The following is a 26,894-nucleotide window of genomic DNA, read 5'->3' on the forward strand; positions in this document are numbered from 1 at the left end:
TTCTGGCAGTTATTCTGTTGGTTATTTCAAAAATGCAAGATATTATTCATAGTACATGGAGGTCGGGTCAGTGATTTCGGCAATGGTTTAGGCTCAAACATGTGTCAGGGAGATCATATAAATCTCTTTGAGGGAATATGCTGTGCCTAGAAAAAGCCAAGAGGCAAAGGCCCAAGGTGTTAAATGAATAGGAAGAAATTCTGAGACTTATGACACATAGTCAAGCACGCCATCGTCAGGGTTACTTGCGTTTGTAAATATCTGCCAACCTTAGCCAAGCCTGTAGAGCACATACCTATCTCGTGCTCCATATCCTATAACAGCTGCAAGTTACTTACGCAGTATAGAGACAAAAAAATGTAATGAGTTTCCTCAATTTCTATGTACAATACATCTGGCAGCATCTGCACCAAATCCAATATTGGAGCACACCAACGCCATGACCTTGTGCGTTCCCAGCCCAAAAAAAAACTCAGTGCCAATCTGTATACCGTGGGTCCCCGGGTCAAACGCCAATCCGAAAATGAGGACAAGAAAGGTAAAGAAAAAGTAAAGGAAGAAAAAAGCAATAAGGCATGACATGACATAAATAACATGAATAAGAACTCCCCTGGTTTCGTGCTGTGGGATATATGGCAAGAGGTGAACTGGAAAAATAGATCGAAGAATATGAACGAAGAAATTAGTCTTCGTAGAAACGTAAGTGGCAGATAAATGGCAAAAAGAGGAACATGGCATTGGGGTTAGCCAGAGGTTACCATATATAAAAGGGCGGGTGAAAAATAGGGTCAATTGTTAGCGTCGTGAGTTAACCTTATACATATAAGGCTATAATCATGACGCTACTGAATCGAACAATATCGTAATAATCCCAATAGATTTGGTGGATATCTCGGGGGAGAACAAAGTGCTCATCTAGGCGGTGTCACCCCCGTGGCATATGCAACCGGAGAAATGGTGGATGTAGGTGTCTTGCCCCCCGTTGGAGTCGGCGCCGAGGATCGCTTGGATAGAACAGCTAACTTCTTCCGGACAGATGCGAGGCGGCCACGCATACTGGATACGACTAGAATAAGGTGTTAGTTTTGGATATGTCCGCCGGATGGACTTGCACAAGACTCACGTTTGACAACAACCTGCCGATCCTCCACCTGCAGCTCGTCCAGAATTATCTTGTCACCAGGTTGCGAACCGCTTTGCCGTTCGTTGCTACCCGGAATAGATCGCGTTCCGTCACTCTCAAGCACAGCTTCGAGCATGCGAATCGCAGTAACATATGTGATCTCACAATTTGCAAGATCTTCGCCAGTCAATTCATTGATGGCAGCCGCCCGGCTCATCTCAAGTGCGCGATCATACATTAGCCTCTCCGCTGTGACGCCGGGGCTCACTACTACATCGGCGGTTGAGCTCGAGCCGGCGGTGGAGCCAATGGAATGGTTATCTGGATGGCTAGGATGATCTGGTGGCAATCGCCGTTGACCCTCGATGAGTTTTAGGCGCACGAATTCGGCTTTTTCGATAACCTCATTGAACCGACTCCTCACCCATTGCACAACGTAGTTGATCCGGGTACCGGCAGCTGCGCTCATGCTGTCTTTGGCGGGGAACTCCCCATAGGCCTCTTCTCTGTTCTTGCGCGACCACCAGGCCCCAGCAATGTCCATTGACTTTGCAAGCAAAGACAAAGCCTTGACATATAGTACCAAAGCTTCCTCGGACAATGTAACAATAGCATCAACTGTCAGGCCATCATCGGAATCGGCAGAGTCTGGTTCAATGTTTGTGTCCATAGGTCTCGCAGATGGATCAGTCGGTGCCGAAGGTGCTAGCGGGACAAGCTGTTTATATTTGACCTCGGCAAATCCGAAGACAACGTCACTACGCGTGGCACATTCCTCGATTTCCTGAACTGCCTTGCAATCTTCATCTACGGTTGCATTGGGTTTGGAGCCGTCTCCGGTGATCAAAAGACTGGCATGTGTAGGAGGATAGGCGGGGAAAGGGTTATAGGCTAGAGGCGGAGATCGCCCACCTTTGGTGAGGGGAGGAGAGAAGCCCATTTTGAACAGACGACCGCTGGCCATGTTGAGTGCTTTCGAGATTGCCGAGGTCGCCGACGTAGGGCTTTGCCCGTAACGTCGCTCGTAGGAATGCTGGCGCTGATGTATGGAATCTGCTCGCGAACGACCCGAAACAACCTGCATGGCTTTAGCCGCATTGGCATGCGGGGAAGATGGCGACACTGTAGGTAGACCCTGCGTTGTTGCCCGACGGCCGGCGGCGCCAGTTTGTCCTGGTCGAGAAAGGCCGCCTCGAAGGCGTGGGCTATGAGCCAGTTCATCTGCAAAGGCATTGACCTCCACAGCCCGCTTTTCGACAACAACATAGTCTCTCTCAAATGCCACTTCTTGTGCAGCGCGATCTCGTGCCTCCTGGGCACGGACTGTTGAGTCACTAGCTTTGGAAGAGTCAGTGTAAGTGTTCCGGTTTCTCTGCCGATCGACGGCCGCAGTAGTTGCGTTGCGTTCGGTAAGCTCCTGGCGTCCCGGGGCAGTGGCAAGGCTGACAGGTCCAGGCCGTTGGGCTGGTGCAGCTCTCAATTGTTGCTCCCTAGAAATACCAGGAGCAGGCCGGTCAGCGCTTCCCACACGACGCATTTGTGTAGCGGTCGGCGGCGTTCCTGATCTTAGGCGTGTTGCAACAGGTCTTTGACCGGGAGGATATGCAAGTCTGTCCTCAGGCCCAGTATTATAAGGAGATTCTTCAGTCTTTGCGGCAAGCTGCCTCGGCCGTGGCGATTGTGGTGGTTCTGGAAGGTCATCCGCTACCAAGCCAGGAATCGGATCATTTATCACATTGTTGCTGAAGAACTCAGGGAAGTTCAATCGCTCCACTGGGTTCCGTTTCAGCAGACCTCGGATTAACTTTTTGATGTCATCTGAGGCGGGGTTATCTTCAGGAAAGCGGATTCGGTCTTCTCCTTTCTCGATCTTTCGCAGCAACTCAACGTGATTTGTGGCCCGGAACGGGGGTCGGCCCACCACCATTTCGTAGAGCACAGTACCTACCGACCACAAGTCGGCCTTGGCATCATACTTCTCATAACGAAGAATCTCGGGTGCCATGTACAGTGGAGATCCACAAAGAGTCTCTGCGAGTGAAGTGGCTGGTAAAGATCGAGCGAAGCCGAAATCTGCGATTTTGAGCATGGGGAGGGACTCAAGCCCCGTCATAGGCTCGTAAGAGTCATCGCTGCCTTTATAAGGAATTACCTGAGCAGTCCCGGTCCGATACGACGAAGGTGAGGGACACAACAAGAGATTCTGTGGCTTGATATCTCGATGAATGAGATTTCGGTCACGAAGGAATTTCAGTGCGCTTGAAAGCTGTTTGAGGAAGTGCCTAGTAACCACCTCATTGAGCGAGGCGCCGGGTGCATTTGGATATTTTGCAATCATATCCCGAGTGTATTTATGTGATCCAAGAGTATCTCGGCGCTTGATGAACAGCGAAAGATCCCCCAGTGCACAGTATTCCATGACCAAGTGAATGTGAGATGTTGATTCATGGCAGTCGATCAGGGCCACGATATGTGGGTGCTGTAGCCCCTTGAGGATATCGATCTCGGACGAAAGGTTTTCTTTGAGCTTCTTGTTAAGCTTCGACAAGTTCACGGACTTGATTGCTACAAAGGTTCTCGTTTGCTGTGATGGGAACCGATTAGCATCCATCAACTTGACATATTAGAAGACAAGGCACGACTCACTGTATGGATACCTTGATAGACCGTCGCGAAACTACCTCGCCCGATCTCATCGAGCCGTGTATAGCGACCGATCGACATCTCTGAACGGGGGGGTTCGCGCGATCTCCTCGAATGTTGGGACGCCATGACGGCGGTGGGCACGCCAATGCCTGTTCTGTCTCTGGTAGACTAACGCTGGGGGAAATCAGATCGAGTTACACCCCAGCAACCACAACTACCTCAGCAGCAGCAATAGGAACGATCGACTCGAGAGGCCCATCAGGGGAGCTATGGAAAGGATGACGATGCCTCCGGGAAGCCTGGAAGGACGAGGAACCGCCGGGAGAATGGGTATGGGAAGGTACTGCAACTGAGTGCCGTGGAACGAGACCGGTGAACTCGGGTAGATTATAAGAAATGATGTCGATGTAGAACGATGTACTTCAAGGAAGCAAACACAAGTTGATCCAAAACACTTAAAGCGGTGAGAGGTGAGATGCAGAATAGCCAAAAGGGCGGGAGGTTAGGAGATTTGAGTATAATATGGAGAGAACCAAAGATCTAAGGGGGCAAAATGACAAGTCCTAATGAAAGAGCAAGATGATGTGATGGTGGAAACGGGAAGAGAGCCCCAAGACCCAGGGATACTCCACGATTGGGGGGTGTGACCCAACGATAACGAGTGACAAGCGGCGATGATCGCGTAAGGCGGTCAGAGGGGTGGAGATGATCTGGACTGCCCGATAAGATGAAAAGGTACAGGGAAGTCTGGGGGGAATGAGAGATGAGAGACAAATGATAGAGGAAATGAATCAGTTGTCCAAATTATAGGGAATATCGAGAACAACCCTCTTTAAAGCGCCAGGGACGGCAAAAAAGAACCTTGGGAGTGTCCAAATCGCAGTGATCTAGGTCATGTGCTTATCGATTAGATAAGGCCGAGATCGGCAAGGCAGATCACGGATACCGGAATTATACCGGAGACTAGGGGGTGAAGAAATACATATACGTATGCGTTCTGTGGGGTTAGGCTCTATATATAGTGTCTAGACTCTAGCAAGGCTCCTCTATAAACGGAGGATGTCTTCTGCAATCTTCGTATCTTCCTGTACTCCATAAATACTGCCAAATTGAAAGGTAGGTGATCGATCACAAAACACGATGGAACTGTATGGTGACGGAAGCTTATCTGCAGCCTATGGCTCCCAGTCATGGCGCAGCGGTTGGTTAAATTCAGAGAAAGGGGGGAAGCTAAGGCAAGGCAGATATGCAATGACGCGCCGCTAGTATAGGCACCCAAACATGGTCTCTGGTTGAGTAGTCGAGGTCAATCTATACATCCTCGGGCTAAGTACCCCACCATACTATACAAAATGCCGTAGGGATATGATAGGCAAATAATCACACGCAAACCTCCGAGCAAAAAAAGGAAATGAAAAAAAGGTCAGGAAATAGGAAGCAAACATGTCGCGCATTTATACACATCAACGTGGCACATCAGACGCCAAGACCCCGCACCAGCAGCCATAACACCACTGGGACCACGACATTGTCATTACAACCGGTAAGGATTGCTTCGGTGGCGCTCGTTCCGGCTGCCGCCAGAACCGCCTTGAGCAAAGTCCAGGCCCAGAAGTGAGCGGAGAAAGCTGTCACTGCAGCCGATTCGAGCCCAGACACGGGCCAGCCACCGAGCACCAACCAGGCACGAACCGCGATCAGCCCGCAGGTGACAGCTACAACGAAAGCAATGCTGCCTTCAAGTGATTTGCCGCCTCCCCAGAACCATTTCAGCCGGCCGTACCGTCGGCCAATGAGGGATGCAGCCGCGTCGCCCATGCCAACACAGATAACTCCGCTGGCCATGCTTACATCCCGTGACGGTACCTCCCAACCGGCCCAGGGGCCCAGGCCAGTCCGAGGGAGATCGGAAAGCGACAGCCAAAGGGGTATCGAACATCCAATTAGCAAGAAGATATGCGAGATGATGACCGGGCCACGGTGATCACGGCCGTCAACATACGGGGCCAGAAAGTAGGTAAGCGGTCGCGAAATTGGAGGTAGTTGAGATGCGCGGAATAGGTCAAGTAGAAGGAATATGGAGAGGACCAAGGCTAGCGCCATGGCGCAGAAGGCTGGATCCACAAAAATCGCGGGAAGGAACATAACCACCATCATGCCGTGGAAAATCTTGCGGCGCGTATCAACCTCGGCAACAGAGCTGAGCTTAACCACAATAGCCAGGCCTGTCAGTAGTACCAACGCGCAGTATCCACTGAGTAGTAGACGGGTCACGGCAGCTCCAAAAGTAGCCTGGCGAATATGTTCGACCGACCCAAGGAAGCAGGAGGCACTCAGATTATCTGCATCAGGGCGGGGTGGCAGTTCGATCCAGTATTCAAGGTTCAACATAAGCACCCAAAAGCGAATTTTCGAGAAGTTTCCCAGCAGGTAGCCGATAGCCCAACCGAACGGATCCTGGCCTTGTAGTGCGTGCTCTGCTACGTATTTTCGAATAGGCCCAAGAATGATAATCAGCGACAGAACATACACGTAAAATGCGTACAACCATTTTCGGACCTGTGCCTGGGCTGAAGTGAGCGAGAGGAAGGAGGCCAGGCCAGGACCCATCATTTTCTTGCGTCTACCACCGGGGGTGGTGTGGACACGTTCCTCTCGAACGACTTCGTCGAATGTAGATATGGTATGGCGTCGTCGATGCACAATACGAGCATGCTTCTCGAAAATCGCCTCCGTCGTGACCTGGTCGACTGCAGATGTCGGCTCTGCCGATGGGCGGAAAGAGCGATTATCCTGCATGGTCTTCGTCTTGCGCGGCCTTGAAAACATGAAGCCATTAGGGCCATCGCTGTCCGATGTAGCATCGTCCGATGGAACGTGCGCCGTTCTACTCAACTTCTCACAAATTCGATGGTCCATCATGTTCAAGAATTTGCGGGGAGATTGCGCGCCATGTGGGGCGCGGCGGAATTTCCAGCTGGGAATTCTAGCCAAAGAAACCTCCCAACGCAGTATATGTCGACAAGAAGCAAACAAACACATGCCTCCAAGCCATAACAAGGCTTTGAGTATCTCCATCTGGGGAGAGGCCGCAAACAAGTACAAGTTGATCAAAGCAGTTGTCAAAAGCTGCAGCTCAGCGGGAAGAATGCTGGTCGTCAACAAAAAGTCTAAAGTGGGTATCAACGCTTGATGCAAAGGGAAAAGAAGTATTAAAGACTCTGCGTCGAGCCCGCGAAGCGTCAATGGTTTGGGTACAGTATGGTCCGAGGAGAAATGTTCGGAAACGAGGATGGGAATCATAGAGACCATCCAATGGAGGTTATCAAATCCATTCGCCCGGTTCTGGAACGGTATAACAGGCGTTGGTAAAGAGGAGAGGCTGAGGATGATATTAGGCATGATAAGTGGCGGGAGATGGTTGGACAGCGATAACGAGACGAAGATGGGGATAAGAATCGGATAGAGAAGGGGGGCCGGATCGAAGCTCGCGGGTATTGAGAAGTATGTCCGTTTCGTGGACCAGATGCGCCAGATGCGCCAGCTTCGGCCTTGCGATGCTCGAACAGCGAGCGGATAGCTGGCATAGAGACCCAAGACCACGAGGGCATGAGCAGCAAGCTCTGTATATCAATTAGCGCGCCCCAGATTTTTGGTAGCAATATCAGTTTTCCCCATACCCTTTCTCCATTCCCAAGCTAAGGAGCGCGCCCGGTCTTGGTACAAGACCACGCCACCCACAGACAACAAAAGCGCAGCCTCCAACAACCGCCGGAGAACCTCCACCCGTCTCTGGCGCCTGAACCTCAGTCTCTCCTCAAAGGCCTCTTCCTCAAGTTCTTCCTCCGAGCTCCGCCGCGACGTCCGCAAAATAGGCCGCACAAATGACGGCCACGGTTGCAGACTTGGCAGCCAGTCATCGACCTCAGTGAGACCCACCCCACCAGACCGTAGGCCTTTTCGAGGACGGAGGGGCGGGGCAGGTAATCCCCTTAGAATACCGGTGCTTTCATCGTCTGCCTCTGTGCCACTGTCGCTGGTTGTTCGTGAGGACCTGGAGTAGGAGGAGAGCGGGTGGAGACGGTCGCCGTCGGAGGGAGTGCATGATCCGAGGCGTCGACTTCTGTGGTATGGATGGGGGGAGCGATTAAATAGTCGGAGGTCTTCGGCGAACGCTTCGGGGTCCAGAGGTGTACTGGTGCGAAACGTCGCTTCTTGTTCTTCTTTCCACGGCGAACTCATGGCGCCATGCTTATGTCGATGAGTACGTCATGCCGCGGTGGGATAAGGATGTACAATGTATGGGGAGGATAGTATAACGTCCAGAAAAAGAGCAGGGTAACTAACAATTTAGTCCTGTTTAAGTTCGATGGCGGAGATATTGAGAACGTGGCGGAGGCAGAATGACACTGTTATCTTTTCCTGAATGCGGAAGGGATTTTGCCTTATCACATGCGAGCGGACAGTGCGTACATCGATCATCGGTGGAGTAGAGCATCGACGTTTAACGATCTTTTGACCCCTAAATATTATTTTGTCTGATCTTTTGTTAAATTGAGTGGCTTTATTCGTTGTGAAATAGTGCCTAACTAAACTGCTGCAGGACCACACCTGCACTCAACCTTCGTCCTTCTCGCCCCCATACTGATCTGCACGGCACAACCTGCACTGGCCACGAAGCTTCAGGCACTGGGTATGTGGTATATAACACAGCCTGAGACAGACTGGAATCTCGACAGTAAGCCTCTTTCACTGATCTCAATATTTGCTTCAATGTATCGTCCGACGAACCCGCGTCGATCTCGATATTGGTATACTTGTATTGACTGTCCATGGTGGTGGAAGATGTCCCCCCTTTAATGTCCAGCTTGACCTGCTCGCACAGGCCCCCTAGACCTTGCCATTCAATATCGCTTCCTCGTGGTAGTTCATCCACTTGAACAGCCAGGAATGGTGGAATGGATGTGTGAGACTCAACAAGAGCAGTGAACTGGGGCAGACTGGGCACAGGGGTATCGGTCAGCTCCTCTGTGCGACGGCCATATTTGATATCCCACGCGTCCAGCTGTGGCCCATCGTCATCATCCTCGTCCTCATTGTCAGGTAAAGCATGCATTCTTTCCCAGAGGCGCCATGCCACTTGCGCCTGGGTATTAGCGTGGTCGCCACGAGCCAAGAAGGCCACCGCACCGAGCCACCAGTTTACCTGCATGGCTTCACCAATTCTCCAGAGATGCTGAAGGGCCAGTACAGCTCGAAGACGGTAATTTTCAATCCATGAACTTGACCCCTCGACTCGCGCCAGGTCCATAGAACCAGGATCTAGAGGAATCTGACCAGCAATGTACACAAGTCTGCTATCGTTCTGCAACGGAACTGACAACGCTTGCGAATATGGTCCAATATTTGCGGGCGCCCAGTATGACCTGGATTGAACATGCAGGGCCTGGCGCCGTTCCCTTGCACCCAGGTCCACCACGAATGTGACCATCACCTTGACGTTAGACGGGAGACGGTCTCCACATGCCACTGTCACTCGCGCGGGGGGATTGGGCTTCTTGAATAGCGAGACGTAGATGTCATTCATTGGTCCAAAGTCGGTCATTGAATTTAGCAGCACCGTAGCGAAAACAATGTCGTCTGTTGATCGGGAACCGGACTTGGGGTGGGCAAAGGACTTGAGCACTTTCTCGACCTTGTATGCAATCGCTTTCATCTGCTGTCCTGCCCCGGGACCAGCCTCGGGCGCAACAATATTCGAAATAGTCCACGTAGAACCAGACAACCGATGCACGGGCTCGCAGACAGGCCAATCTGGCGACCGAGCAGTACTCGTCATCGCCCGCGATTTCGAATCGTCAAGCGAGCCAAAAAGTTCCAATGCAGATCCTAACACGCCCTCAAAAACCGCATCTAACAATCCAGGCCGCCTAATATCACTCGGCGCAATGCCATCGCCAATCTCCCACGCGCTCTTAGCCGTACACCTAGCCCCCCTCAACCTAACAAACGCAACACCCCCATCACCAACCTTCTCCTCCCGACTACCGACCTCGATCCTCTGCTTCCACAAGAAACCAGGCCCATCCAGCGCAAGCGTCTCATACTCTCCGCCCTCACCCAGCACCGCGCCACGGATATCTTCCGCAGCTGCAAACCGACTCATAGCCTTGACAAGACACCTTCGCATCATGCGGCCGCCACTCCCAACACCAGAGACATTCTCCCACAGGAAGCCCTCGTCCAGGCCACCGGAGGCGACCTTGATAATACGAGCATCACACCTAGCGGCCGACATATCCTCCAACAGCCCCGCCTGGCGTATTGCCAGGGCATCGGCCGTTCTAGCCGTAGGGGCTGGAAGAGATGGATACATCCACAGCCAAGCAATGGGAATCAGACCCAGGCGGTTAGCGACGCTCTCGATTCGCGTGCGCTGATAAGTAGAAAGGATGGCGCCTGCAGATACGGCGTTGGCTTCTGGATGAGCCTGTTTTATGCGACGAAGAAGCGGGACGAGAGACTCGGTCTCGTCCATGGTGGTGGCTCTGGTTCCATAGATACGGGCTGTGTCGACTGCGCCGCCTGTGATGGGTTGGCGGTAGAGGGGGATTTGGAGGGCTGTTTCGTAGAGAGGGATTACACTGTGGCCGATGGTTTGGTACATGAAGCTATCGATGTCTTCTTCTTCGTCATTTTTGCGTTGGTTTGGACTTGCGCTTGCGGTTTTGTTCCGCGGTTCTGGGTAGAGGTTGGCTAAGGCGACCACTTTGTGGCCGTTGCGGATGCAGTGGAGGATCGAGTAGAGAGAGTCTTTGCCACCGGAGATTAGGGCAATCACGTTAAGCCCTGGGGCTGAAGGCTGTGCTGCAGACATAACAACTATACGCCCAGGTGTGGAGTCCAAGGTCTCTTTTTCGCGAATTTGGTGGATGTTGCTGGGTGCGGGTGATGGGGGGGTACTTTTTGCTGTCCCCACCTTTGCGTGAGTTTCCGAGGTTATCGATAATCGATAGAGCGATAAGATCAGTGCGACATCCTGAGGTCACGAGACCAGATATCACGGGATCAGATATCACTGCCCTAACTTTACGTTTCGCTATTTTTAGTACAATACTGTTTACCAGGAAAGAGTGTAGTAAGATTATGCTTGTGATTTGATGCATGTAAATCAACATCTAGAGATGTGACCTGGAACCAACACAAAGGGGCAATGCAATACAAGGGGGTATGAGTGATGGGCAAGGGTCAATTAACTTATACACGAATGTGACCAGCACACAAAAGCAGATAAAAAGCAAAAAAGCACCAAAAATATTACATCGAATAAGCAGAAACAAGCATGAACGAAACGGTAGAAGAAGGAGAAAAAGAAAAAAAGGGTAAAAAAGTCACAAGAATCGAAGTAAACAGGGAGTACACGAAGGGAAATCTCGAAGATTCAAAGTGTGAGGCACATTGCTCACGCCGAATGTGCTGGTCCAGAAGATATTGGAGAGAACAAGTGAAACAAAAGGAAAAAGGAAAAAAAAAAGAGAAGAACAAGGTGACAAAGGAAATAATATCACACCATTCCCAGCACTGCCGAAGACAGATGCCATCATCGCTTTATATGTCGTTTTTTTTTTCTTCCTGGACTCTTCTGCGCCCATGTGCCTTCACCAAAAGAACCGTTCGAGGCAATCCAGCCTGTGTGTATGTGTCCCCGTGCGATATGTCAAAACGCTAAATGAAAAGGGAACGCAAGTTGCTGTGCACCGATGATCCAGTTTCCGACACCAGTGTAAATGCCCGGACGCCAAACCCAATCAAGACCAATATGGTCAAGCTCCCAATAAAAGACTCCGACCGAAGAATGTATGTATTATATATGCAGTAGGAAGTCTCCTGGTCTCATAAAAGAAAAATCATGAAAAGTCCCTTAGGACAAGTCACGCTTGCGCTTCTTCGCTGCTCGGCGATCCACGGGGGGAGTACCGATGACTTCAGTAGACCGGGCAGCCTCGTACATGACTTGGCCAAGGGCACCAGCGTCATGTTGATCGTCGAATGAGACAGAACCAGCGTCGCTTGCATCCAGAACTCCCATGACAATGGAGCCACCACCGTGGGTGCGGGCGTGCTGTGCGAGGTTGTCACTGCGGGAGAACTTCTTGCCACACTCGTTGCACTCGAACGGCTTGTCCTGAGTGTGGAGAGAGCGGTAGTGGCGCTTGAGGTGTTCCTGGCGACGGAAGCGACGGGAGCACAGAGTGCAGACAAAGGTCTTGGAGGGGTCTTCGGTCAAAGACTGCTTGCGGCCCCGGCGGTTGACTGAGATAGGAGCAGACTCGGAATCATCAACTGATCCGTCATCAGAGCAGCAGTCGCCAGAGGACTCGCAGGCGGCCAGCGCCTTTGCCTCAGCCTCTTCGTCGGCAGCGGTCTTACGGGACTTGCGGTTGCTACGCTTCTTGATCTTGGGCTCCTCGATGGGTTCCTCCTCGCTCTCGGCCTGAGGGTGAGCAGTCTGGGTCCACTCAAAGGATGGCAAACCATTGGGCAAGAAAGTCTCGGAATCATCTGAGTCTTCGAGGCTGTGCTCGCTCAGGAATCCATCATCCTCCACCAGGTAGGCGTGCATACGCTGGCGCTTGCCACCCATGTAGACGGCATTGGCGGCAGGGTGGAATTCCACCAGGCGATTCAACTCGTCATCAGAATCGAGGTCTGAGAAGCTGTCAAAAGTCGGCAGCGAGCTCAGAGGATCCTGGGTCGAGGAGCTGAAAGAGGGAGATGGGTTCTCGTTAACGGGGAGCGTCACAGACGCACTGCCAACAACGGCGCGAGGTTCCTCCTCCTCGCATGAGAGATTCGGTAGAGGAGGGAGATCCTGTGCGTGAACGTGAACACAGGGCTCAACGGTAAGCTGGCGGGGATCGCAGAAAGACTGGCTCGATCCCAGATTGTGGGAGGCAAGAATGTCGGTGGGCACGGGTGAGGGGGAGGGGGAAAGCGAGGGGCAGGATGTTGCAGACAGAAGGTCGGAGTGCATGTGATTAAGAGAAGGGGGGTGAATGAAGACTGTAGGATGAATTAGCCTTTCGCCCTTGCTTCCCACGATCCACATTCCGTTATCAAAGTGTGATCTATAAAACTCACCAGGCGTCATCGGGGGCGAATCAGAGCGCGCCCACTGCGGTGTGGCCAGGAGCTCCTGGTGCACGTCGGTCTCGCATCCCTCCTTGACACCCTCGACCTTGTCGAAGGTGAAAAATGTGTCATGAATCGGGGTTGGTAGGGCGCCATGAGCAGACGGGGGGCTGCTGATGGTGCTTCCCGAGGCGGACAGCGGAGGAGTCGAGGGGAAGGAGTACAAGTCGTGACCAATAAAGCGAGTGTCCAAGGGCATCAAGCCGGGCGAACCCTGCTGCATGATGATGGTGGGCTTCATTTGTGAGGGCTGTGGAGAGGCAATCGGTGTCAGGCTCATGGTAGCTCCCCGGAAGGCATTGGTGGTGGCCATCTGGTGCATGTTCATCATGGGCTGGGACGTGTAGAGCGGTTGCTCTTGGCCATACTGCATCTGGCTGTAGTATGGGATGTCTGACTGGTAGTGGCCTTGTCTCTGTGAGTCGGAGTAGTATGCGAATGGCTGGCCTTGCACCGAGGTGGGTGCCATATTGTATGGTGAGTCCATTGTGAATGTGATGCTGCAAGGATGAGTTAGAAGCAAGAAGCAAGAGGCAGACCAATGTTATAGAGATATACTACATACCTGAAGTGTTTTTGAAAGTCCAATTGCAAGTCTCCCGCGGTAGATTAGTAGGATTATAAGTGATTCGAGTCCGAAAGAATGAATGGACTAAGCAATTAGGTTGTATATGTGTTGACGATGAATGAGTGTGTCGAGAAAGGAAGGACAGGTTCTGGGAACCGGGAGACAAAGTACTTGAGGAAGGAGAGTGAGTGATATAGAAGAGAGGATCCCAAATAAGTCCAATAGGAAACCCCCAACCCAAAATAGGCAAAATAGTCAAACAAATAAAAAAAAGATTGGATAGAGAGAGTGTGAGTATGCAAAATAGACAGCGGGGAAAATATAAAAAAAAAGCGAGCGAGAGAAGACAATTGAGGGAAGATAGCAGGCTACGGTGGATAAATGAGTGATCTGCTACTATTTTCTACTTGCCGGGTCACTAGTTTGGGTGTGGGCCAGGAACCGGGTGCTTTTTCTTTTCTGAATTTTAATTTGTCTCAGGAATTCCGATTAAATCGAAAATACCAATAATGCAATAATCGAATAATCGAATAAGAGATATTCCAGTCCGGGGCGGGATTGCGAAAGACACTGGGTGCACATCAAGTGCTCAGTCCCGTCAGACGCGGCCAATCGCATTGATTGGGGAGGAGTTTAGTGGGCTCGGTGGGGTGGAGCACTCAGGAACAATTAAGTTAAATCAAATTGAATTTCCATATTTTGGTTTATTTATGATAATACATCGTTTTTATTATCTTGACCCAAGTACCGTTTCGGTCCTCATCCCCAAAGGAGTAAGGTGTTGTACCTACACCTCGGCCAAGTGCAGGGCTGTACCATTCAATCACTACCGGGGCTGTTTACATGTTTACAGTATACCTTGGCCGTCCTTTTGATTTGGACAAAGTCCTCAGAGGCAAAAAGAGTGGCCCGAGACCTGATCTAAAAATTGAGGTGTGGCCACGAGGTGCATGACCATTGGACTATATGATGGTGACAGCGCTAATCAATTGCTCAATCCGTCTTATCAAGGCGATGTCGGACAAATAAGAGCGCTCTAACCCAGACGGTCTTCTTTTCGCATTGCTTTTTCGGGAACCAATAGCCCCGAAGCATTGGGGGCCCACGCATCCCGTCCGGTACCGCAGACCAATGTACCCCCGGAGTACCCTGTACGGTTACCTAGGTACCTTGCAAAGCTTCTAATGGCAGGCAACATCCAACTGCACATAGGAAATTAACAACGGAAGAATCCCTTCCCATCTGTCCACTCCAGACGGTATGTTCCGCCGTGATCAACAGGTGGAAAACTTAAGACCCCAAGGCCCCGCCAATCAGTTGCCAGTTTAGGCTGCCCATCCCCAAGTCGCTCAGCACTTGCCGATCAGGCTATCAACGGTGGCGACCACCGTGCAACCATCTGATTTCGATCGTGAAACGGTCGGCATTGGCCGTACAGTGCTTACTCGGTGCATTCCTGGCCAAATTTCATATGACCTAGGTATTGCCCCTCGGTGCGGTCATCACCGAAAATCAAAAGCCGTTGAACCCTATCAAAGTGGTCGGAGCCCATCCATATTGAAGATCTTTATATAGAGTATGGAGTATAACGTTCGTAGTTCGTAAGTTGTACGTACCTGGTTTGCCACATGGGTCCTATATTGGAAGTAAACAAACCCGTGTTTATTGTCCGGTCGCTGCAAGGGCTATGCCATTTGGTCCATACAGACAAATCTCACATTGTACACGTCAATGGCATCAATATTTCAGGCAGAGCAAAACGTCAAAGCAAGAAAGAAAAAAAAAACAGGAAACACTAATTCCTATGTTGTATGCAATATGCAAGCCGAGAAAGGCGAGATTTCAGTCTACTTGTGCGGCCTACTGCAGGAACCAGCCTGTGGGGGGCAAGATCACACAGGCAGCTACATAAAACATGCTTATTGGGTGCTTGGCCCTCGAAAGGCAAGGCTCAGATGCAGTTCCCTTTGATGCTCAAATCGTCGAGGGTGTACTTCGTACCGACTTCGGTTGCCCTAAGTCCATTGATTGGATCCCCAGACTACATATGCTAAAGTACGATCAAAGACATAAGGCTAATATTGGTGCTTATATTGTATTTGGGGCCCAAGTCCAGTACATTAGTGAGATGCTCGTTAATGGGGTCTCACCTATGATGCATCTTATTGGGTCAATGTGGTCGCTAAGTGATGTGTTCCGATTTGCAGGGTGATGTGATAGCACTTTTTGTCTCACTGACCTGACCTGTAGATCCGGGGGAATATGCGCTTAGTATATGTCAGCGCACTCCATGGGCGTCATCGTCACTATGGTAGGCATGTGTTGTCTGTGACCGGTCTCATCCCAAGTTGAAAACTCGGAAGCACAAACAGATGCATCATCCGACACATCGACTAACACAGCCCAATGACATACAGTAACCGGCCACGCAAGCAAGGTCCAGTTCTATTCTTATTTTCCAGGTCGTGGCACATTCTCTACGCCGTACATTAAGATACAAACTATCCACCAAAATCATTCAAATTTTCCCAAGTCACCAAGTCACTAATCCTAATCTCCAACGTCCCTTTTTTTTTCTCCCTCGAGTCCAGACCAAAAACCGACACTAATATCCCGGCACTTAAGGAATGTCAGGAACCCGGAGCATCTCGTGCGTGATTGGCCACTTCTAAAGATAGTGCGCCCCTCCAATTGGCTAATCCCTTCACAGGCAAAGCGTCGGCGCCAGCGGAGATTTGTCTTCATCCGCTACCAATGAGACACATACAAAGCACGCCAATGTGGACTTGGGGAAATTGGAGAGTCACTGATAGATATTGATTGCCGTTCCACTCTAACAAAGATAGTCTACGGTGTGAAGTATGGAGACTCCGTACTCGTACAGACACACTGGAGACACCCGGGTCTCCGGGCCTCGAGTGTTTCCTTTTGGGCTTAGATACTTCCCGTGGACATGGAAAAGGGTCATGCATGGAAGGCTGTCAAGTCCTTCTTTGAGAAGTTCCAAGGTCCATATCCATCCACTTTCTAATCTTGATGCTAATTACTCCGTAGTACCTTTGCGCCACCCAATTTCTTTATTCCGTGAGCCTACAGAGTTCCGACTCGAGATCTCAAAATTTCGCCCTGGCCTTGAGACTATGGACTTACTTTTTGATAGCCCGAATCCCTGCCGCCACCGTTGTCGCACAGACGGCACGACTTTATTTTGGCTTTTACGAATCCCACGGGCTCGTTGCCAACGCTTATGTAGAACGATGGATTGAAGCCGGAAGCCGAAATCTAGGCGCTATTGAATTGAAGTCCACATTTCCCTAGTCGTCACTCGAGAGCTCCAACAGCTCCAATAGCTCCACGCCCAGGAGCCTATCAGAGAGCTCCCCCCGAGAAAAGTCCAGGGGAAATAAATCAAGACTTCCACGCGGGATAAAACAAGCTACCTTCCAAATCACTTCTACCCAACGGCCCTTCTAGCCTTGACACCAGCTCTTAGGCAGAGTGGAGAACATGGAGATGGAAGCGGGCGGGCAGTGCCTAGTTTCCAACTAAAGGCCGCGGAAGGCCATCCAGGGAAGCCGGACCCCCCCAAGTGGCTCTCGAATGGAGACCCAAGTGGAGGAAGTGTACGGAGTACGATTGACGGTGTACGGAGTACACACCTCTTCTTTGTCCAGAGAGAAAGAGGAAAAAGCAAAACAAAGAGGCAAATTGATCAATTTTGATCTACTCCCAATTACCAAGTAAAATGGACTCGCCCTGATCGCAGAATCGACCGTGCGATTTGGAAAAATAAAAAAAACCTGTGCTTGGCCGAGGATGCGAGCATCTTCCCAGTTCCCCGACGAATCATGCTCGGCTGCTGGCGGTTAACTATGGGGATGTCTGTGAGAGCTTCCCGTCTGCGATGCGCGTAGCCGTTTGGCGATCATAATATGCCCATATTCGAGGATCAGCCCGTCAGCAAAAATTGATCAGTCTATCTGTCATGGTTAACCCCGGACGAGATATATGCAGAGTCTCGGATTAGTCTTTCCCCGGAGGGGGCGAGACCGAGAGAGCCCGCAGCAAGGGTTCAGATTTGGATGTCGCGATAGGTACGGAAGTAATGTACCGTTGAGGATCTCCCATGCATCGGTGGGTTTGAGCATAACGTCCCTGGTCCACCAGGGATTCACCGTATCCTACACATCCAAACCCACAATTGGCAATTGGCAATCCACAAGGCCAAAGGAGAATAGGATTTCGCAAACGTAGGTGCCAGCGCCACAAGGATTGTGGGTTTGGGATACATCAGACGATATGAGACTTAAAATGTCGCAAAATGTCACAAAGAGATGTGGATAGTAGATCCGGAAGGAATTCACGGCCCTTCTGCGCTTGGGTTTTTGTCAACGGTTCTTGGCAGAAGACTCGCAGGGATTAGTTCGCCATTGAGGACCACCGAGGCCATTCACATGGGACCACCGAGGCTTCTAGATAGAGGCTAGAAAAAAAAAAAAAGTTCATTGTTCGCGTAGTACTCTGTACTCTGTAAACAACATACAATACATCATATGTTATTATTAAAGGATTGAAAGAGTTTGGTTCTCAATCATGCCATGGAGCGGAAAAAGGCTTTTGCAAGTCTCCAGTGTTTGCCATGCTATACCGTATACTCCAATAATGGACAGACCCAGCCCTCCAGACCGACTACTATGTTGCTGGCACTCTCTACTACGGTGTAGGCTCTACTACGGTGTACTACGGTGTAGGGTGTAGGGTTGTCAAATCCCGAGACCAGCGCGGGTACCAGCGCTGGGGCGCTTGAGATTACTAGCCCTCCAAAGTGGACAGGAACCATTCCAATTCCAGAAGTTCCCCAATTCAGATGCCCAAGACGCGCAAGGACCCCAGATTTTATGACCGTTGGCCACTGGACGCTAAAACGAAGGAACGAATTAAGTGGCGCATGTACCTAATTAAAAAGAAGCTAAAGCGGATAGCAGTGACCTTGAGGGAAAGTGTTCGAAAAGTAGCGAGACTTTGTGACGTACACAACCCTTCCCCCGAAACCGACTCGGGAATTTGATTGTTTGAGATTTGCAATTAATTTAGTCAACTGTGCAGGATAATTAGGCGGGCACTTCCGCACGTTGAGGTTAAAATCTGAAACACCGTCCGAAGCAGCCGTATCTGGGCAGAATGGGCAAGAACACGCGTTTTCTGAGGCTGTTGACGCCAAGGTGGGCCCGGTCTTGGCTTAGCTCTTTTTATTTTCGAGTTTCGCGTTTCGAGAATGGATCCGACTCTTTTTGGGGGGCATTATTGGCGATGGTCGCATTTTTAGCGGAGCCCATACTTTGCACTTCGCGGTGTACCTCTCTCTTCTGGACATACTTCCCCATTGGGGAGGGCACTGGCCTCAAAATGGCCGGTTAGGGAAGTTTTCTGGAATGAGCAGGAGACTGTTGGAAGAGGCGAGGACGGGGAATCGCTAATAATAACAAAGGGCGAAATTAATTAGCTGTTAATAGCTCACTGCCTCGATGGCGGAAGGTAGATGGCTTCCCAATCGGGAAAAATGAGTCCGATACGAGAACTAAGAGGTTTCGCCCTCACAGCATAAGTTGTAGTGGTGAGATCCGATCTTGCTATCTTGCTATCTCAGTATCTCAGTCGATATCAATCTGGTGTGGTCTTAATATCAGGTGGTTACAGTTCGGCTATCTTTAATATAACAATCAGACAACACAAGGCGCTTTCCGCAAAACCACCTCGCTATCTATACGCCAAACATATGTGGCGTCACTGCCACCAACTACTGTTAGGCGAGTTGCGCACGGGACGCCACTGCTACGCCCATACGGAGCAGAGATACACAGTTCCAAAAAAAAATATCCCTTCCAAGGTCCTCGGTCCATCCATGGGTGTTACATACGGCAAAGTGCGGGGGGCGTGAACTCGATCATCCCATTTCCACACAGTCGCACAACCATGGTTGAGCAGAGGATGAGCGCATCGTTCTTCGCGGGTAAATCGTCATGGTTTGGCTAATCAGGGATTTAAACGGCCCCGCAATCGCTACCACTGTGTATGGACGGAGTCCGTGGTGTTGCATTGTACTCTATCCTATGTCAAAGCACTCTGTAGAAGGAGGTCTGGCAATGCGACGCAATTGGCACAATTGCAGGAAGAACTAATTTGTAAAATTTGTATCAACTTCCACACTCCGACAGCATTAGCAGTCAAAAGAGTGGCGTGCTAGTCTCTAGGCATGTGTTTCAGATATGTTCCTCGGTATCCGGGAAAATACTCCGGACTCCAGAGTCATATCGCGATCTCAGTCAGTCGAGGACCGCGTGTAACTGGCTACTTCACCCGAGACACTAGACCCAGTGTGGCATCCAGACCCTGAGCCGATCGTCTGAAACCTGGATAACCTCCAATTGATCAGCCGTACGTCGCTTGCAACTTGCTCTTTCGAGCTCTTTCTACCTCTTAAGGTGCGGCATTGCACGGAGTACGGAGTGTTGCACATCAAACTTAATAACTACCGAACTATAAGGCGTGCTAACGTGGCTGGAAGAACGTGGGGGGCGCCAGGGATAATTTCAGGTAAGATCTGCTGCGCATCGAGTCTGCGGTCCACTTGGAGTTATCAGCTCGTTAATTGCGATGGTTCCTCGACGGTTCGGATATTTCCAGCTTTGGAAGGTTCAAGCTACCACTAACACTCTATCAGGTAAAGTGAGAAGCTAACTCTGCCGGTGGAAGGTTCTCGACGTTCTTCTTATTATGTATCCTGCAATCTTCAGGCACAGAGTTTTATGAAGCTTCGACTACAGCATACTTGGCAGAATGGGGAATGGTGCGTGAAGACTATCCCCACTCTCCACACAGGCGGCCTACAGCCCACAGATTAGACAAATTGGACAAATTACAACGAGCCAGCTTCGATCGAAGGATTTTTGGACTCGGCACGAGCCTGCGACGCGGCAATATATATATATGAGTGCGGAGATAGCTTGCCAGCCCGTGGTGGGAATATGCATTAGGGCATAGCCTGGCCTCGCCAACCAGGTAGCTCACTTGGATTTCAAGTCCTTTTCGCATTTCTGTGGAACCATCTCTATCGCCCTGGACCGACCCCAATATAAAAAGGGAATGCTTCCTTGGCTCAGGTACCAAGACTCCAACATACTCCGTAGATTGTATAGTTTCATCCAATTATCGGGCTGTCCCCAAGACACGCAGTGGGTCGGAAAATAATTAGATCGTCGTACGAGTATCGTTATCTCTGGTACTAATGGGGTCCCAGTCCAGAATGATGTGATTCTCCGGGCCCTATCTGATCTAATCTTGTATGGTTCCCTGGTACTGAGGTTCACTATGTACCCATCTGGCGGAGTATTCCCGATGAGGCCTAGGATTGTCGTACGCGGCTTCACGATGATAGAGAAACATTCCACACCTGCAGCCAGTTCACATGAGGTGCAAACCTTCTCCAACATCGCGCTATCCCGTAGTCTATGGGCGTCGGTCCCCACCCAAGTCACTAGAAGTCCCCGAAGAACAAATCTAGCGTGTACATCATGTGGAGTATACAGAATAGAAGTGTACTAATTACTATCCGGTAAGCGTATCAGCTGTATCCAACTCGGAGAGGTCCGGTTCGGCGACTGCCTACCTTTGTCCCTGAACTATCATGATCGACGACCGGCTCCAGTTCCCATCTACTTCAGGTACAAACTCCACATTTTGCGTTGTTTAAATCACCCCTAACTATCCTATTGAATTTTTCCTGCAATCACCATGTGGTCTATTAGGACCGAGATTTCTAGGAATAGAAGGCCCTAGGCTAACAAAGAGTTAGTATATGTAGTGCTCGGCGAGTCCAAGGTTATGCATAGAAAAGTCGTTTTCACAAATTCCGCCCTTTTCCGCCCTTTTCCGCCCTTTTCCGCGTGTCTAAGAAGGAGCATATATCCCTAAAAAAACACATTTCAGAAGGGCGTTGCAAATATTACTGAAAAGAAGATCAAATGACGACACCGTGTATTCGATTGGACGCGGGTAGAATCTGATTGTCGCAGGACTTAGGCTCATAAAGTCTCGAAACCAAAAAAGTGGCTCCTTCTAACGTCTAACCCCAAAGGCAAGAAGATTACCTTCCCGCGCAATATTTGGTACGTAACAGATTCACTGCCGGTCGGTCTAGCTACTCCGTAGTGGCGATGACTCTGAACTACGAGACAAGACCGCTATTTTGCGAACACGCTGGCTGTCTCTGTCTCTTGCGGTGTGTGTGTAAAGCCCAACACAACATCTCATCAATGACTTTGGAGCTCGTTCTGGATCCATAAGCTGAAACCACAGCCTAAGCTGAGATGAAACAGCAAACCTCCCGTGGTCTATTCGAGATGAAATTACATTCCGTGACTCTGTTCACTCCAAGCCGGTGTCTTGCTTTGTCTTGTCTGCTGTCCAGCGCCCGGCCAGTCCGAGTCTATCCAGTCTAAATCGCTGTTGAAGACACGCCATCGCCAGTGGATACACAGTCTGAATGGCGTGCGTTATTAACAGCAAAACACTGGACGGTGCTCATCTCCGGGCGGGCTAGAGCGGGTCTCAGTTGTTTCTACAGAACCTGAATCCAAGACGTGGTACCGTTATAGGTAGGTAGAAGGTACCTCGCGAAAGAAAACTCGCTACAACATAAGTTGTACAACACACAACACAACTAACTCATATCCTCAATATAGCTAGTACAAGCCTCTCCATGCCAAGCCCAAACACAAGCGCGCATAGTCAAGACAACGGAACCGGCAAGCAAACCTAAACTTGAGAAATCACCGTGGATTCCGGCAAACCCGAATCTTCAATAGCGATCAGGCAATCCAGCTTTGATGTTCATGAAACAGCCACCAAAACACAGATTGCCGCATACCCACCAAGTCACAACTTGCACCACAAGCCAGTCCATGGTCCTAGAACAAGCATCTATCCGCCAAACCTACAGTGGAGTGGATGGAGTATGGAGATGGAAGAGAAAAAAAAAACAAGAGTTGCGATCTCGGCTACGTACCTGTCAACTCCTACGAACGAGATGAACTAATTGCATCGCGGTAAATAGAGTGCCAAGAGCTCCAACTCCATCTGCGGGTCGCGGATGTAATCACTGTGTCCATACCGAGGACTCCATACAGCTACCTGCTATATCCTCTTTCGGCTATACTCCGTACGGGATGCATTGTGAGAAGGCGAGAATGCCGGGTGCATCCGGTCATCAACCAGTGTAGCTATCGGGCCGAATTGGATATATTTGCGGCTCCGCGTACCAGCTTCGGCGCTAATCATACGGGGCTCCATGATGGTTTGACGCTTGTGCGACATTGTCTGATTTTTTTCTCCGATGGGTACAGTTTTCGTCTCAACGGTGATATCCGGACGGCAATTTGGCCTCGAAGGTCATGGGGTTTCGGGTCAGACATTTCATCTATATGGTACGATCAAGAAACAGGAATAGATGTTCCGCATATGAATATGGAATGGATGTGCTCGTGCATGCGTTACTAACTCTAACTGCAAGGTTTGAGAGATTAAAACGCAATCCTAACTTGGAAGACTCGGGGAAGCAACTATTGTGAGCTGATATCGAAGCGCGCCCTGGTTGCAGGTCGAGCTCCCCAACAGGAATAAACAGCAAAAGGGCCTCAGGAATGGTAAAATTGAGATCACGCCCCCATAAGGAGTCAGTCTCTTCCTATCATAGAATCCATATTTCTCATCATCGACCATGTTTATGGAAGAAAGAGAAAAAGAAGGAAGGAGCATCAACTGAAAAAAAAATTGGCTCCTCGCATATGGCTTACATAATGAAAGTCTCTGCGCCGAAATCCTTGGAAGTTTCCGTTAAAGGCAAGCGGAAAAACTAAATCTCCGGGGCCCGGCATAAAAGAAATTCTCAACCGGCGCCTTTCCTCTTCTTTCTTTTCTTCTTCGTGCGGCGGCGCAACTCGATAACCCGTGTTGCCTGGACATCTACGGCCATTAGTCTGGCTTTCAGTGATGTACCCCAGGTGTCAGTTGCGCCACAGACGAAGGGAATTGCACATTGATTCTTACCTTTATGGGTCTTTCTGATATCACAAGGATAAGACCTCCTGGTGGGAGTCAAACATACTTTTTTTTATGCCCTCGGGTATTTTCTATAGCTCTAGATACAATGGAATCAATTCATCAAATTTTGCAAAATTTCTACAGCCAGCTGGCTCTCTCATTAGACGTTGAACTGTACTCCGTATCATCACTGGCATAAAGTCGACACAAATGTTGATCCCCCCAAGCTCTGTCTTGAAAATTCATCACACAAGACAGCTCACAATTCTTATCTCCATAGCGTACGTAGGCTTTTTTCTCCGTAGTCTATCTTTACTCGCCAGGCTCATCACCAATCTTCTCCAGCTTGCCCATAGATCGGTTCGCACCTGCCTCGCCAATAATGCGAATGCGGTCAACCCGCAGCTTCTCGCTGTCCCCATCCCCATCAACGAAAAACAAAACCAGCGATGTCACATTCTGGAAATTCACAAACCGCAGGGAGACTGTCGCAGTCCCGGTCTTCGCATCCCAATCACCAGACTGGATCTCCACCTTCTGCACGGGGGGAATACCATCTGCCTCATCGAATCCAAGCACATGCGAAGTATTCTTGTAGATGTGCAAGTTCTTAGGCCGCATGGGTGTCTCGTCGGCGTCGGCATCGGCGTCCGCGGGAGGAAGAGAAGTAATCTGAAGCGACTGGACCTTCAATATCGAGTTGAATGGGATGTACAGCATCAGCTGCTCGTCCGTGTCACTCTCTGTCCAATCCGCCTGGCCAGCAGCCTTGCCCTTGCCATTCGCTGCGAGTCCGGAGGGCTTCGAGCTGTTGAAAAGAGCGCGCGGCTCTGCCGTATCCGTGTCCCGGTTCAACAACTCCAATCCCTTCACGTTAACCTGGTCTGTGATGTCGCTGTAGCCCTTGGCTACTGTGCTGCCGAGCCAGAGCTCACCGGAGCTGCTTCCTTCACCGGCTCCTGCTGCATCGTCCGTCTGGCTTGCCTCGGATGCGAGCTTCTGGACGATCTGGTTCAGCTGTGCGGGGTTGGCGCCCTTGACTGTTTGGTTCACGCGGCCGTTCTTGAAGACGATGAAGGTCGGCATTCTAGATATCGTTCATTTGTTAGTAAACTAGGATATTTTAGAATTTGCGCGCGGGTTAGGCTAGATTCTGATGTTGGGAGGAATTTCACATACGCTGTGACGCCATAGGCTTGAGCGAGCTCTTGTTGGTGGTCGACATTGATCTTGGTGAATGTGATGTGATTCGGGCGGGAGAGCTGGGTTGCCAGCGCGTTATACGCAGGCGCGATAGCTTTGCATGGTCCGCACCAATCAGCGTGGACTGTTCATGTATCAGGCCAAGGTTAGCGAAGCTCTAGTCGTTCGGAGGGGAAGACAGGGTCTCGGCGGGGCAGGATCGCGCTGTAGCAAATACTTACAGTCGGCCACGACCAGACGGGAGGAGGTGAGGAGCGACGAGAACTGCTCCTTCGATGAGATCTCAATGACAGACATGGCGAAGTTGGGGGGAATGAGTGTAAAATGGAGGGTGGAAGAGGATGGAAAGATGTGAGGTTGTGTTTTGCTGCCTCCGCATATGTCATCAGCCCCTCTACCATCAACCTCATATGGACAACGCCAGGAACGTATACTAACTAATTGTTGTTTTCTTTCAAATGGTAAGTATTCGATACTTTTGAAAATGCAGGATTACTGAGGTCAACTCGAATGCCGAATTACCAAGTGTGTTTTTATCTTGTGGGATGTTGGATATATATTGTTTGTCATCTTTGTTCTTCTCCTCTAGGGGAAGGTATAAAATAAATATATAAACGAGTGTATCCTTATCTAGATTCAGAACTAAATGTTAACAGGTAAATATATGGTACTATGGTACAGCATTCGGGCTCATTGTTGGATGCATGATTGACAGATCCAACAAGAAGACAAGAGGTCGGAGTTGGGATTGAGTAGGGTGCTTGAGTCTTACTCAGTCAACGTGCGATGAGTCCAAAACGAAGATCACGCTTGGTGTAAGCTCTTGGTTTACACAGGGTCCCACAAGATTGGTGTGTACAAACCAGAAGAGATTGGGGGAGATCCAAGTGCGCAAGAGAAATCGTTCGGAAAAATGAATGTTCATGATAGAAGAACACGAACAGCCCCAGGGCCAAGCCTGTACCCTGTCTGAACCAACGAGCCTAGTCTCTGGACGAGACATAGACCAACGCAGACATGAAACCACGGGATGCCAATTTATCGCACAGCGACAAGATATGAGCTGCAGAGCCGGCCAGAATCTCAACGGTATGCTAGAGAAGAGATGATGACCAGGAAAAGACAGACCGTATGGCAAGTCATCCCTTCATCCTTCATCTGCCTCGACCGCAAAGAGAATCTTCAACCAAAGACTGCATCCGCGACACCCGATAATGATCTCGCCATGCTCTGCCTCCCTCTCCAAATCCTCCTCGCTGACCAAGAACCCGCGCTCATCACCGCACCGACATCCGCGAAACCAGCAGTCGCCGTCGCCGCCCTCTGCCTTCTCGCAGTCAAGATCCTCCAAATCCACAATCTCCAAGCCAGTGTGGAACACATCGCCGGTTTTCTCCCGTTCCGCAACCTTCAGTCTGTCCAGACGTAGAGAGCGATCATATTCGGAGCGGAGGACGGGGTCCGATAGGGTCTTGTAGGCGGTGGTAATCTGGTCGATGGTGTACAGTTGTCGCGATGAGTTGCCATCGGAGCTGGCAGAGAGATGGTTCGGAGTAGATGCAGATGTAGAGTTAGTCGATCTGCCTAGCCCGGTCTCCCTTGCGACAGCACCCGCCTTGTCAGGATGGTGTTGTAGCAATGCTTTATGGTATGCGATCTTGATCTGCTGCTTGGAGAGAACTGTCGACGAAGACCCTGTGAATGAGAGAGACAGGACTTCATATAGATCCACAGCGTTCGCCGTTCTCGTCATGTCGACAACATAAATTCCTCCTTCTGTTCAGGACCTGTTCGTCGTATCTGATTGCGCTGTTTCCGTTCGAGCGACCGGAGGTACGCGCCAGGCTGTATATTGAGACCTCGGAGTCTAGTGGAGAGGCCAATCGCGTGCATTCCAGGAAATTATCGCGATAATCTGGGGTAGCAGGTGCTGCAAAGCGGGGTTGGTGAGCTTTGTTACTGAGAGGTTTCTATGAGAATTTGAAAATGGCGGGTCGCCCTTGCACGCCACTTTGGGAAAAGGCCTCCCGGTCCCATACTTGTTGATGTCAAGCGTTGGCTATT

At 50.4% G+C, this 26,894-nt stretch overlaps 7 protein-coding genes across 7 annotated transcripts; 1 reads left to right on the top strand and 6 right to left on the bottom strand.

Moving 5' to 3' along the window:
* Positions 1–911: 911 nt before the first annotated feature.
* On the bottom strand, positions 912–3,895 carry atg1 (serine/threonine protein kinase ATG1; the record flags this gene model as incomplete). The annotated part of the gene is made up of 3 exons (XM_039072764.1): positions 912–1,066; positions 1,124–3,707; positions 3,770–3,895. The coding sequence occupies 3 exons, from the start codon at positions 3,893–3,895 to the stop codon at positions 912–914; spliced, it is 2,865 nt and encodes a 954-aa protein (XP_038928972.1).
* Positions 3,896–5,245: 1,350 nt separating this feature from the next.
* Positions 5,246–8,011, bottom strand: LCP9604111_5002 (putative phosphatidate cytidylyltransferase; the record flags this gene model as incomplete). The annotated part of the gene is made up of 2 exons (XM_039072765.1): positions 5,246–7,392; positions 7,450–8,011. The coding sequence occupies 2 exons, from the start codon at positions 8,009–8,011 to the stop codon at positions 5,246–5,248; spliced, it is 2,709 nt and encodes a 902-aa protein (XP_038928973.1).
* Positions 8,012–8,354: 343 nt separating this feature from the next.
* LCP9604111_5003 (diphthine--ammonia ligase family protein) lies at positions 8,355–10,646 on the bottom strand (the record flags this gene model as incomplete). Its single annotated transcript, XM_039072766.1, has 1 exon — positions 8,355–10,646. The coding sequence occupies one exon, from the start codon at positions 10,644–10,646 to the stop codon at positions 8,355–8,357; it is 2,292 nt and encodes a 763-aa protein (XP_038928974.1).
* A 1,044-nt stretch (positions 10,647–11,690) lies between these two features.
* sebA (putative C2H2 transcription factor (Seb1)) lies at positions 11,691–13,448 on the bottom strand (the record flags this gene model as incomplete). The annotated part of the gene is made up of 2 exons (XM_039072767.1): positions 11,691–12,832; positions 12,911–13,448. 2 exons carry the CDS (start codon positions 13,446–13,448, stop codon positions 11,691–11,693), a joined length of 1,680 nt encoding a protein of 559 aa, XP_038928975.1.
* A 7,546-nt stretch (positions 13,449–20,994) lies between these two features.
* Positions 20,995–22,347, top strand: LCP9604111_5005 (uncharacterized protein; the record flags this gene model as incomplete). The annotated part of the gene is made up of 4 exons (XM_039072768.1): positions 20,995–21,043; positions 21,997–22,076; positions 22,153–22,183; positions 22,271–22,347. 4 exons carry the CDS (start codon positions 20,995–20,997, stop codon positions 22,345–22,347), a joined length of 237 nt encoding a protein of 78 aa, XP_038928976.1.
* Positions 22,348–23,939: 1,592 nt separating this feature from the next.
* Positions 23,940–25,127, bottom strand: LCP9604111_5006 (thioredoxin-like protein 1; the record flags this gene model as incomplete). The annotated part of the gene is made up of 3 exons (XM_039072769.1): positions 23,940–24,714; positions 24,807–24,954; positions 25,052–25,127. The coding sequence occupies 3 exons, from the start codon at positions 25,125–25,127 to the stop codon at positions 23,940–23,942; spliced, it is 999 nt and encodes a 332-aa protein (XP_038928977.1).
* An 850-nt stretch (positions 25,128–25,977) lies between these two features.
* Positions 25,978–26,583, bottom strand: LCP9604111_5007 (uncharacterized protein; the record flags this gene model as incomplete). The annotated part of the gene is made up of 1 exon (XM_039072770.1): positions 25,978–26,583. One exon carries the CDS (start codon positions 26,581–26,583, stop codon positions 25,978–25,980), a length of 606 nt encoding a protein of 201 aa, XP_038928978.1.
* Between the last annotated feature and the right edge of the window lie 311 nt (positions 26,584–26,894).

Source organism: Penicillium roqueforti, assembly GCF_015533775.1.
Source record: "Penicillium roqueforti strain LCP96 04111 chromosome Unknown scaffold_11, whole genome shotgun sequence".
In the NCBI taxonomy this organism is placed as follows: Eukaryota; Fungi; Ascomycota; class Eurotiomycetes; order Eurotiales; family Aspergillaceae; genus Penicillium; species Penicillium roqueforti.